At 37.6% G+C, this 14045-nt stretch overlaps 1 protein-coding gene and 1 long non-coding RNA gene across 2 annotated transcripts; both read left to right on the forward strand.

Annotated features, from left to right (window-relative positions):
• Positions 1 to 3791: 3791 nt before the first annotated feature.
• On the forward strand, positions 3792 to 6400 carry LOC138857403 (uncharacterized). The gene is made up of 2 exons (XR_011396465.1): positions 3792 to 4579; positions 5588 to 6400. It is a non-coding gene; the product is annotated as an uncharacterized lncRNA (long non-coding RNA).
• A 3538-nt stretch (positions 6401 to 9938) lies between these two features.
• Ipo9 (Importin 9) lies at positions 9939 to 13948 on the forward strand. Its single transcript, XM_014234641.3, has 7 exons — positions 9939 to 10227; positions 10300 to 10920; positions 11090 to 11508; positions 11565 to 11950; positions 12016 to 12181; positions 12251 to 13036; positions 13088 to 13948. Exons 1-7 carry the CDS (start codon positions 10095 to 10097, stop codon positions 13631 to 13633), a joined length of 3057 nt encoding a protein of 1018 aa, XP_014090116.1. The 5' UTR covers positions 9939 to 10094; the 3' UTR covers positions 13634 to 13948.
• Positions 13949 to 14045: the final 97 nt, after the last annotated feature.

The following is a 14045-nucleotide window of genomic DNA, read 5'->3' on the forward strand; positions in this document are numbered from 1 at the left end:
CAAAGAATTCTCAAACGAGTATACTATTTGACTTTGCGAGAGTATAAAATGTTCGGTGTCATCCGAACTTAGCCCTTCTTTACTTGTTTCACATTATTTTCTGCCATTTTCACTTATTTACACACTTTTTAGTTAATTTCTTTGTTTAATTTTTTTTCACTTTAACAGTTTGTAGTGCCTAAATCAGCTGTGATAATGTGACAAATTTACCTGCTGACAAACAGATGGCGCTAAATCAGAGTCGAAAAGGGAGATTTCGAGTAGATAAACTCCAAATCTCCTCGGTAACGAGCTTAACAACTGTCATTTTTTTATGGCGAAAACTTGCTGAATCCAGTAGATTAGTGAGATGACCTACTTCTAACTACCTACTGCCTTCTACTACCTCAAATGTCAACCACTGCAATAGATCAAATTTGTGTATCTAATATAAAGCTTAGCTAAGCATGCTGGTTATTAAATATTTAACTTTGGAGCTCTTAATTATACAATAGTATGAAAATACATGACTTTATATGGACAAGGCAAGGAATTTTTTCTCTTTATGAAAAGTACTTCAAATTTTCATGCAAAATTTTAGAGCCTGTTAAATTTAATTTATTTTCTATTATTAATAATTATTTTATATACACACAATGTGGATAAAATTCCACTATTTATTTTTTATATTTTCATTAACAACAAAAAGCGCAAACATCTGTACTACACTGAGCTAATCAAAAAATGTAATAATTAAATTATGCAGTTATAAAGAATGCAAACAGTAAAATATAGCCAAACGAGAAAATTCCAATCAATTCAACATTTTTAATTTTTAAAATGAATTTTCTGCCACATGTACTTCAATGCGAATAAAGTGCTGCACTTCACTAAAAATTTAGAAAATAAAAATATATTAAATCTATAAAAAAACGTATATGAATTGCGTAAAAATTTGAAAACTTTTCAAAAATATTAAAAGTGGAAAGACTGTGCACTCTTATATTCTGATTGAATTTAACCTCGAGTTGAACCACATACATTATTAAAAATTATATTATAGTATACTACAAATTGTTCAACTCATCGGATTGTGGCTTGTTCTATTTGAACTGCAAAGAGCCAGATTTGGCAAATGTGTTAGCTGGAATATGACTTTTATTTTGGTTCTCTTCTTCAACGAACTTTACCGAGCCCTCTGCGAATGGCAGGCACCTTGCCGTGCTGTTCGAGGAGCATGCCAGGGATGACGATGATGACATATCCTCGTGCAGCGGCGCTCAGCAGGCGACTTCTACTGCGCCCTCTGCGGAAAAAGAAAAAGAGAACCCGACGGAGACTCTCTCGAGCAGGAGCGGCTTCCTTGACATCGAAGGTGCCTTTGACAATACGCTGAAGCACTGAAGAAAAGGAGTGTGGCAGCACCAGTGCGCAGATGGATTGAAGCCGTACTGCGCACTAGGGTAGCGGAAACCGCAGTAGGTGACACTAAAATTCGTCTGTGTGCTATCCCCCCTACTTTGGAGCCTAGTTGTGGACGATCTCCTTGAGCGGCTGACTAGCAATGGAATCCGCTGTTCGATGAGATGCGGATGACATTGTTATCTTAGCTAGGGGAAAATTCGAAGATACACTCTGCGATATCGTACAGAGGGAACTGGGACTGGCAAAGGGATGGTGTAGTGGGGTTGGCTTAAACATCAACCCCTCTAAAACTACAATCATTCCCTTCACCAGACGAAGGTCACTGCCAGGCCTCAGAAGTATATCCCTTGACGGCAGAGTGGTGGAGATGGCCAGCACGGTCAAATATCTGGGCCTCACGCTGGATTCCACGCTACGTTGGAAGCAGCACGTGGACCAGACCCTAACCAAAGCTACAAAAGCAATCATGGTGTACAACCGACTTGCTAGAAAATCCTGGGGGTGCTCCCCAAGGACAATCAGGTGGATGTACACCATGATTGTGAGACCGATAATCACGTCTGGAGCGGTATCGTAAGTTGCTAAAGCAATGCAGACTTCGGTAGGACTCAAATTGTCGAAGCTGCAAAGACTTGCCTGTATCTGCGCGTCGGGAGCAATGAGAACGTGTCCGACCGCAGCACTGGAAGTGATGCTAGAACTTTCACCGCTACATCTGGTAATCAAACAGACAGCCAAACGAACTCTGCTTCAAATGACATCAATGGGAGTTGGCAAAGGGAAGGTAATCTCATCCCAACAGATGAAAGCGCTAAGTGAGGAAATACCACTAGCCCTTCTTCCAAGGGATAGCATTACCAAAGTAGTAAACTTCAACAGGAAGTTCAAAGTTACCCTTGGCAGCAAGTCTGAATGGAATAATTCATCACTGGACCTGCTGATAAGGGAAAGCACTATCAAGTGGTACACCGACGGGTCGAAAACAGAGGAGGGGGTTGGTGCAAGGGTCGCTGGACCAAGCACCAAACTCTCCAATCCCATGGGAAGTTTCCCGAGCATCTTTCAAGCTGAGGTCTATGTTATAAGTCGGTGTGTAGGGATAAACCTCCAACGCAACTATCGCAATAAAAGTATTGCTATACTCAGCGATAGTCAGGCGGCACTAAGAGCGATCTCTGAGGTCAGATCTCTTCTAGTGCTGGAGTGTATAGAACGGCTGAACAGCCTATCAGAGCACAACCGAGTGCACCTTATTTGGGTGCCTGGCCACAGGGGTATAGCCGGAGGAAAAAGTAGGTAGGGAGACACATTGGCAACAACTTCAGGGCATGCACCATGCCAGACTGCTAATGGGGGGTTACGACCTCAAACGGTTCAAAACCATAATTAATCTCCCGAGGAAAAAATTCCGGCTACTTGTCGCGTTCTACACCAGCCACTGCAGGCTTAAGAAGCACCTCTTCAACAAGGGTATAGGCTCGACATCGTATAGCGACATAGAGCCGGAAACTCCTGAACATCTGCTGATGAACTGCACAGCAATCTGCAGACGCAGAATCAAAGCCCTAGGATCCATGTTTCCTCACAGGGATTGTATCGCCTCACTAGCACCCAGCAGAATTTTAGAATTTATCAACATGCTGGGCCTAGATGATACGATATGACTTAGGGGAGGGCACAATAGCCCATAGGTCGCGGTGTATACCTCAAAAATTAATCTAATCTAATCTACCGAGCTAAATTGCATTGGCTGAAATAAATGGAACGATCTCTTTTGATGCCGACATCTAGATCGCTGCAAGTGTCAGGTTTCGAGGAGAAGGTTTAATTATAATATTTTTTGCATATAATAACCGACTCGGTACTTTCCTCAGAAAATGAGCGATATGATAAGACTTATATGAAATTTGTACTCTCGTCTCAATATCGTCAGGCTGTTAATATCGCGGAGCTCAATATCTGTTAACATAAAATATTCACTCGAAAATATTTAAAACCAAATGGTACTTACTCTACTCGACAATTGTTTTACATTTAAATCAACATTTGCATTGCTGATTCCGCACTTATGAATACTTCTAGGCTAGGCTAGTGAGCTGCAATGACTGCAATGGCCAGCATTTGATAAAGGATATATACATTTATACATATGTATACATATGCAAGCTTATGTATACCGCCATAGGAAGTCCATTAAGATGAATAAAACCAATGTACCGCCAGCATGAAATTCATCATAAAATTTTAACAATAACGCAAAAACACTCATCAGATAAAAATAGTTCATACAAAAATAAAAGCGTGCATCAAGTTATTTGTGATGAAAGTCGACAGGGGAGCGAACGAAGAACTGCAGATAAAGTATGTCCATCTGTTTTTTCTTTTATATATATAAGTTAACAATAGTTAACTAAGTCAGTCTCTTGAACTGCCAAAATTGCAACCTATGCAGTTTGGATTTCTGAATGACCGACAGCCGCAATTCAACACCTTGCAGTAGCCACCGACCGTGTGACCGGCGGATGTAACGCAATGCCTTACACAAGCTTAGGCGTCAGCAGAAACTTAGAAAAGCAGCGTCAATGGCAGTAGCGGCGATAGTAATAGTAGATTATAAATAAGAGAAATGTTATTTTAATAAAACAGTTTAAGAACGGAACTCAACTTGTGCTTATTTAAAATAACATCATTCCGTGGTAGTCGACAACACCGTCGCTATCGCATAATCGGAAATATTATTTAAATAGTTAGTGGGTAGTCGACAACACCGTCGCTACCAATCACAACGCACATAAGTATTCAAACTACTTATAGTAAAAGTAGCGATAATAAATAAATAACTATTATTTAAATAGTTCGTGGTAGTCGACAACACCGTCGCTACCGAATAAAGGAACAATAAAAGTTTAAAGATAATAGAAATATAACTGGCGCCCAACGTGGGGCTCGTGAAAAGTGCTGTCAAAAAAAAATAATAATAATAACAAAACCCCATCGTCATTGTCGCGGTACATGAAATTCGTCGTTACGAGAAAAGTACTGAATTTAATCCGCAAATTGCCATTCCAACGTGGAAGAAAGATTACAAGCAACGTGCAAGAAGGAAGATCGGAACCAAGGAGGAAGAAAGAAGATCACAATCAACGTAGAAGAAAGAAAATCTCAATATAATTATGTAAGTTAAACCCCTTTTCATATCCGCCATATATCGACTCTTTAGTAGTATTTGTATTGACTGTAACTGTATGACTGTGTAACTGTCGACTTAAACTAACGAATCAAACGCGGGCAAGATATGAATGAACAGCAGTTGCAAGGTATTATCTATGCGGCCGTTAGTGCCGCACTGCAGGTTCAAAGAAAAGAATTCGAAGCCAGGATAGAGCAGCTTACAAACCAATTCACAACTGTGACAGCCCCCGAAATCAAGGCCTACGAGCCAATAAAAATTATAGACGGTGTCGAATGTCATGAAGGGCTGGATGCAGTTAAGTCGGTCCCAGAGTTCGATGGCTTACAGGAACTATATGTGTCCTGGCGGGAGGCAGCATCTCAAAGAATGTCTGATTACAGACGCCAGAGCGTAAATTATTTGACACAAGAAAAAAATGATGTATCCCAATACAAAAATCAACACGATCAAGCTGCTTATGATGCAGCGGCAGAAATAGAAGCTGAAAATGTAGCCGGCTATGAAACAGATACTCTTAATTTGTTAGCGGAGAAGGCGATTGGAATCCTCCATGCCAGTTCACATATTTTCCCGAATATTGCTACGAGGCAAATAGATCGGAGCAACGCTTACCGCCAGAATATGGTCTTCGAAGTAGGAGAAAAATCCAACAAGAGGTTGGGCGACAAGGTCATCCCATTGCATATTGAAGAGAAGGTTGACGCTGATTTAGGAACAACCGTTCTTATTAAGGGGAGGGTGGTTCACAAGGACAACCTCAAATGAAAACTTCCGATACAGTTATTTTGATACAGTTATTACAGAGGCGGTTATGAAGGAGGGTTTTAAGAGAGTTACAATAACCCAATTGCTTAGGATAGCTAGAGTTAAGGTTTTAGCGAATAAAGAAATAATAATTTTTGTAATCAGCTTCCCTAGAACTAAGTTACTATGTAAAAATATTACTATTTTTTCCCATATCGCATGCTGGCCGTATATTGCACTTGTTAGATAACATCATAGCTGACTGTGAAGGTAGCATCACCGCTGTTACTTCTTGCGTTGACACGCCAATGATAACGTTCTGTAGAGATGCCGTAAATGGAAGACGACGGTATAGTGGTGGTAAATGATGCGCTGGTCGAGGTTAGCGTAGATGATGGCCCTGAAATTTTTGTGAACGGCCCTTACCTTATTACGTTTAAACGCACCGCCTTTATCAATGGTACAAAACATGTCAACTTCAATGACTATCCGAAGAGACTTCCCCAACTGGCGACTTCAGCACGACTCAACGTAACCTACCATCATGCCCTGCCAAGCTTACCATTCCTTCACAAGTTGAGTAAAAAGAACTTGCAACGCATCTCCGAACTACGCATACGAACAATTGCTACACCAGTCGTTACCGCCGTAATCTGTGCCATTATCTCCGTAACCACAATCGGATTAATCGTTTTACTGATGCGTCGGCGACGAAATAAAACTTCGGAGGCTGTGCGGCGAGTACTGGAAAAGTTGGGTATGGCCGAGGACGCCCATATTTTGGAAGAGGGAGTAGTTAACAATAGTTAACTAAGTCAGTCTCTTGAACTGCCAAAATTGCAACCTATGCAGTTTGGATTTCTGAATGACCGACAGCCGCAATTCAACACCTTGCAGTAGCCACCGACCGTGTGACCGGCGGATGTAACGCAATGCCTTACACAAGCTTAGGCGTCAGCAGAAACTTAGAAAAGCAGCGTCAATGGCAGTAGCGGCGATAGTAATAGTAGATTATAAATAAGAGAAATGTTATTTTAATAAAACAGTTTAAGAACGGAACTCAACTTGTGCTTATTTAAAATAACATCATTCCGTGGTAGTCGACAACACCGTCGCTATCGCATAATCGGAAATATTATTTAAATAGTTAGTGGGTAGTCGACAACACCGTCGCTACCAATCACAACGCACATAAGTATTCAAACTACTTATAGTAAAAGTAGCGATAATAAATAAATAACTATTATTTAAATAGTTCGTGGTAGTCGACAACACCGTCGCTACCGAATAAAGGAACAATAAAAGTTTAAAGATAATAGAAATATAACTTATATACATTTTTTTGGTTTTTTTGGTGGACAAAACTGCTTACTCAGCCAGAGTTCAAGCTGTTTGACATTCTATCTGACATCAAATTGCACAGTAAAGCATTTTCGTGCGAAAAGTGGTTTAAAAACTTTTACATTTCTTTTTTGAGTATCTTACAATGTTTTCATTAATCAAGAAAGCGAAATAAAACTATTTAAAAAAAATACTGACAGTTTCGGGATGGTAACCAATAAGAGGCTTCGGAATGTCATGACAAAAGTGCACTTTTAGCGAACATCCAAACTATGGTTGATAAAGTAAGTGGCTTTAAGCATTATTTTTTTTATACATAGCTTAGTCACCACTTTCCATCGGCACCTACTGCTTTGGTCTTGATAAAATGATTGACGCTGCACCAATGGAAGAAAATAACTTCGAAAGCAAATATTTTTGTTTTTGGCAGCAAATAAACAGCACGATCGATTATTATTATTTATTTATATTTACAAATAATCACACAATAAAAAAAATTACAATACATTGACAATACTGTGCTTGTCAGCAACGATCCTTCAAAATCAGCTTTTAGCTGGTCAAGTGGTAAATAAGCTTGATAAAGTTTCGAGAAAAAGAAAACGATAAAAAAAGAAATAAAGCAGAAATTTATAAAAACTTGAAAAATGCACAAAGCATATGGAAATCATCAAATACGAATACGAACATGGCAAAATGTCAGCTGCTGCAGCAAAATGCAATAAAATACTATAAAAATCAGAATTCATTTTGCCGATGTCACCCGTACGTTGTTTTTGTTTTTTTCTCTTGTTTGCGTTTGGCACCAGCAGCAATAACAGCCAACGAAAGCAACTCCTCAATGAATGCATCACGTGATGTCGACAATACATACATACATGCAAATATGGATGGTTAAATGCACTACTGTCTGCATTTATGTATGTAAATGGTTAGCAAAATTCGCAGCGGGTCTCTTGTTTGCTTTTTCTATGTGTATGTGTGTTTATTAATATTGACTACACTTCAGTACTAATTAATAAGCAATAAGTGTTATACAGCCATACATACATATATGTTATGCAATGTACATACATATACACAATTAATATACCAATTGCAAATATAAAGGATTTTTTTAGAGGTTTAAACCTTTTTTTTTTTTTGCTATATTATATCGAAAAATATATAGCATTTATTATTTGAAATCAAAAAAAATGTTAATTTCGAATTCACGCTAGCTGCATATATTACCCTTCACAAATATAAAATATTACTTACAAAAACTTGATTTTAATCGGCCAGTTTGTATGACAGTCATATGCTATAGTGATACGATCTGAACAATTTCTTCGGAGATTATTACGATGCCTTAAAAAATAATCTATATCAAATGTCATGAAGATACCTTGTCAAGTAAAAAAATATTTCCATACAAGGACTTCATTTGGATCATACACTTTGTATGGCAGCTTTATGTTATAGTGCTCCAATATCGGCGGTTTCGACAAATAAACGCTACTCCCAGTAGAGAGGATGTGTGTTCGCGTATATACAGACAGAAAGACGGACATGCCTAAATAAACTCAGCTTGTCACCCAAATCATTTATACATATTTTATATAGGATTCTGACTTTTTCTTCTAGGCGTTACTAACTTCGTCGCAAACTTATTATACCCTGTTCATTCTCAAAGAATAGCATTAAATCGAAAGAGGTTATGCCACTTTAATAAGACATTTTCAAACTATCTCATATTTAATTCAACTGGATTTATTTTCTCTGTCATTTCTCTTACTTAGTTTGTAGCAACAAGAATAAAGAGTATATTCATTCATAAAAAAATGCTTAAAATGAGTATATAATTTAACATTAAATTGAAAATTGAAAATGAGGGCAGTATCGGACAAGGCCCGTCGTTCTTTTATTATAAAATTGTAGCCGTGTCAATATAAATGTTGTTTTAACGCACTTTTTGTAAAGGAGGTATGTAGAAAATGGGTATATCATAAATATATTAAATTATTCAGTTGCTGACAAAAATTAATTACATGTCACTTTGGCATAAAATTACGCGGTGACACATTGTTCGCGGTTTGTACTTTTCTTTTATATACTACACCTACTATACTTATATACCATACATATGAGCACCTATATGAAACATATGCATATACTCATCATATGGACCAGCTCTTCTCTAAGGATACTTTTAAAAGGAATTAATGAACAACTGTTTACAGTTTCCATGTAACGGACATTTTAATTTCCGAGTATTCGTAAAACTATGAGCCATAACTTAATCATATGAGTAATAAAATGAAGTCAATGAACGATCCATGAAATTACAAAGAGTGGTCAAATACTAGCTGAGACGCGTGTTCTTGGATAACCTTCTTATATCAAAAAAAAAGAAACAGTTTAAACTAAGGGATAATACGATTTTAATTCCGTCGACCCATAATTCAATACAAAGTCACAGTGGCGACAATTTTATCATGAACGACTAACTCACCATTATATCTATCCTTTCAGCATTATGCCTTAGAATAACCCGATTCGTAGAAAGTCAAATACAAGCATTGAGAAAGAATCATACTCACATAAATTACGAATTATCGCATTGATAAAAAAAGCAGCCAAATATTGACTCACATGACATTGTTCACAGAATGACAATCTACATATTCGTTCTCTTCGAGTCAATAATATACTAGGAAGTCAATTTGCCATGACAGGCCGAGTATCTCCTTTGGGATTACTGCTGTCGCTTCCCCCACTTATCGGTAGCATACAAGCCAATAAATTGTGGTGAGGTACGAATAATCCACGACATGGAGCACAATATACTTGTATTGGTGGGACTACAGTTACAACTTCTTTCATACCAACCGGACTCCGCCTCTGTTTAACATTAGAAGACGTCTCAATAAACGGGGGACAAAAATAAAACACTTGAAGAACTTGCTAAGCCATAACGTCTATCGAATGAGCTTGAATCAAAACACTGTTAATCGGACTATCATGCGAGAACATCATAAAGTGGGAATTAAATTATGGTACAAGTATTTTCATAGGTCAAATTGGTTTTTGAAACCAATTATCGCTACTTACTATTCATTATAATTTTTTCTCATTTTTATCGATATTATATTATTATCGATTCTTTTAAAATATTTCATATAAGGCACACCCTGTGCGAATGGCAAGTGTTGCCATGATTAATTCTGTGATTGTCGGAAATTTCAAATGTGCCTACAATGGGTGTGCAAAAACTTGACATCTAAAAAGCAGCTGCAGGCAAGGCTGGGATTTCGCGCCGCATGCAAAAACACGACGTTCTTAATTCATTCTTCAGTTAATTGCAGTCGTGTTCTTTGCATCTACATATATTCACAATTTCCGGAATTTTATAAAGAAATATTAGTTGAAAATGTCGCTTGCATTTCAAAATGCAGATTCTGTTAAACAGGCGCTCTTTGAAGAGTTACAAAACTTGCTGAGCTCTGATACGAGCGTACTGCAATCAGCTGAACAAAAAATCAAGCACCTGGAATACACCGAAGGTATGTATATGGAACATGCTTATTACAATTGGATTTTGATATTTATTACCTTACATTAATTTAAAAAATCAGGTTATGGCGTTTACTTATCCGAGTTAATAATGAATCAATCTTTCGATTTGCCATTGCGGCAGATTGCTTGTATTATGCTGACCAGATACGTCGAGAATCATTGGTGCGATGGCGATGATGTAGCTACGGAGCAAGCAAAGCGTACAATTCGAAATATTTTACCTAATGGATTGTACGATCCCAACTCAAAAATACGTTCTTCCGTGGCACATACAATTTCCACCATTGCAATGACTGATTGGCCAACCGTTTGGACGGAATTATTTGATATTATTATTAAGTGTTTGGGCGGCAATGAGGATTCGATACATGGTGCCATGCAGATTCTACAAGATTTTTCATATGATGAAAAGCAAGTGAAGGAATTGGGGCCTGTTGTCATATCTGAAGTTTATCGTATTTTTGAATCGGAGCAAAACTACACCATTAAAACACGTACATCGGCAATAAAAATACTAAAATCGCTTTTCCTATCCATTAGCATAAACATTGCTGATAAAAATGAGCAAGCAACAATGATGAATTCCATTTTAAACAATTTCATGGAAAAGCTAATGCACTACCTGGCAATGAATAGCGGCGCTACATCAAACTTTATGCTGAGGACGGAGATTGTGAAATGTAAGTGTATTATGTATGTATGTTTATACGCTAAACAAAGTATATTAACTTTGCCATGAAGTTTGTAAAAGGCAGAAGAAAATTTTGGAGAACCTATAATAGATACTATTTTTATACATTTTTTCATTGAAATCATTTTAATGCACGTGTATGCTTCTATAATCTTTAGTGCTCACGTTCCTGGTGACTGAGATGCCAAAGTATATCCAACCTTATATGGAGCGAATTCTGCCAATCATATGGCAGCTACTTACACAAATCGCAGATGTTTTTGTAAAAGTAACAGTTAACCAAATCGAACCGAATCCGTTCCCTGTATCCGAATCTGTAGAAGACGATGAACTCACTAACTTCTCAACAATGATTATACAAATATTTGAATTTATACAGTGTATTATTTGTGCACAAAAATTCCGTTCTGTTATTAAAAGTGTGTTGACTGACTTAATTTATATTGTGATTGTTTACATACAAGTGCCTGAGGAACAAATCGAAGATTGGAATGATGATCCTGAAAAATTTGTAGATGACGAGGAGGAAGGTGGTGTTGAATTAACGATTCGTTTATGTGGTCAAGATGTTTTGAGCGTAAGTCAATTAAACATTACATTTTTTTATTAAGTTATAATTAATTTCTATTAAAGGCTCTTTGCGATGAACTCGGCGCCAAAGTATTGCCATCATTGCAAGAAGCACTCGGTCGTCATATGAATGTGGCAGAGGCTGAAAAAAGTGCACGTAATCCCAATTGGTGGAAAATACAAGAAGCTTGCATGGTGGCGGTGCATGCATATCGAGAACTTATACTAGAGACTGAAGATCAATTCGATTTATTAAACTATCTTACGCTCGTACGCAACTTACTGGATTACCAAGACTCTGCTCATCTCGTTGGACGCGCCTTGTGGACATTGAGCACTTATTCAAAGTCAAAACTTTACAATCCGCAAATGTTGGAAGAAATTTTAGTGGCAACAATGCAAAGTTTGTCCCCTGAAAAATCCATTGTTTTGAAGATTAGTGCAGTGAGGTAAATTAAAAATACTTCTTATACGTTTATGCAGCCAAATTTGTAATGGTATTATTATTTAATAGGGCTATACACGGTTTTGTGCAAGCGCATGAAAAATCGGAAGGTGATAAACGTGCATTGATACAAGCAAAGCTACCCGGTTTCGTTGACGGTATACTAGAAGTGATACCCGGTTGTAAGTCATCAGTTCTAACACTTGTGCTGGAGTGCTTGACTACAATCATAACCGTAAGTTTTTCGTTTATGGATTGCGATGATGTAATTGCTATATTTAATTTTGTTTTTTTCCTTTTACAGTTTGATCCTTCATTTGCTGTGCAAGCGCAATCTAAGCTCATACCATTAACAATCGCTGTGTTCCTAAAATATCCAGAAGATCCCTACATATTGGAGATCGTACAAGACCTCATTAAAGCGCTTTTACAAAATCCGCTCTGTCTGGAGCCGTTGCAAGAAAAATTCATCCCAACTATTGTTAGCATACTCTCTTTGCAAGGTGATCAAGCGAACACCGCAAAGCAAGATATTGCCCTGGACGTATTGACTACAATTGTGCGATACTCGAAACCTCCTCTATCAGCTGCGCTAGTGGAAAGCGCCTTCCCCGCTATGGTGCACTGTGTCCTGCGTTCTGATGACAATGCTGTCATGGTATCAGGTGGTGAATGCTTAAGAGCTTTTATATTTGTTTCCCCCGAACAGATTTGCTCATATAAAAATGGAGAAGGTCTCAATTTCATTATGCAACTGACCACTATGTTACTTAATCCAATGAATAACGAAATGACCGCTGGTCAGGTGGACCGTTTGGTTATAACCATCATCACCAAAATGGGTAATATGCTTGGTGAGAATGTGGATCTTCTTTTGAAGGCTGTAATCAGTAAAATGCAACTTGCCGAATGTCTAAAAGTTATAATGAGTTTGGTGGTAATATTTGCGCATCTCTTTTTAACTCAAATGGATGCAGTACTGAATTTCTTATCAACTGTACCCGGACCCACTGGCGAACCAGCTATGCAATTTGTATTCAGCAATTGGTTGGCAAAACAAACTTCCTTCTTTGGCACTTTTGAGCGAAAGGTAAAAATTTTAATTTTAATGTTTATTTATAATATGTGGTTTGGTTGTTAGGTGACGACAATGGCGCTCTGCAAGCTGTTTGAATACGGTGTAACCACACAAGATACGCGTCTAACTTCAATTACTGTTAAGGAGCAAGTTATAACTGATTCGACCAGCCCACGCGTAAAAACACGTTCACAAGCAGCAGCTGCCCAACAGTGGGTTACAATTCCTGCTTTGGTCAAAATATTTAAACTACTCATAAATGAGCTGGCTCATTTGAAAGAAGCAAATCTAGCCGATTGCGAAGAGGACTCAGATGAAGATGATGATCCTTCTAGTGGCGCCGCCGGTGATAAACCGTCTGGAAATTCACCACCAAAACCACGTTTTATCTCCGACTTGTATTTCAATGAGGATGATGATGAAAACACCGACGAAGATCAACTTACGCAAGAACTTATGAAGAACCCGCTGTTCCAAACAAATATGGAGGAGAACCTTACAAAATTCCTACAACACTTCTCCAGTAATGAACATTTCGCTATGTTCGTGAGCCATCTTAATAATGCTGAGAAGCAAGTGCTCAAGTCTATACAAGTCGATGTGGCATAAAGAGCAGACGCTTCATCCTATTTTCTCATTCATCACGAGCTAAAAGAAAACACTCATACTCTGCATATTTTTATACAAACATTTATTACGAAAAACTATTATATTTATAAACTGCAATACTATTTGTATTAGTGGATGTTAAAATATTTTTGATATGAATTGTTTATATGAATAATTAGTCTCAACGTTAAATTCTATGTTTACATTATTTAAAATGTCTTTTCGTATATGGCGGAATACGATAACACTTAACTACTGGATTAGTCTGTGAATTTGTATTGTTAAGAAAATAAAAGGCAATTAAGAGTCAAAAAATAGTGTTTTTTTTTTACTTTTTCTACCGTTTGGAAAAAATTACCATGTTAATGATTATTATAATACATACATACATACATATGTACGAGGTGTGTTT

Source organism: Bactrocera oleae, chromosome 2 (genome assembly GCF_042242935.1).
Source record: "Bactrocera oleae isolate idBacOlea1 chromosome 2, idBacOlea1, whole genome shotgun sequence".
Classification (NCBI taxonomy): domain Eukaryota; kingdom Metazoa; phylum Arthropoda; class Insecta; order Diptera; family Tephritidae; genus Bactrocera; species Bactrocera oleae.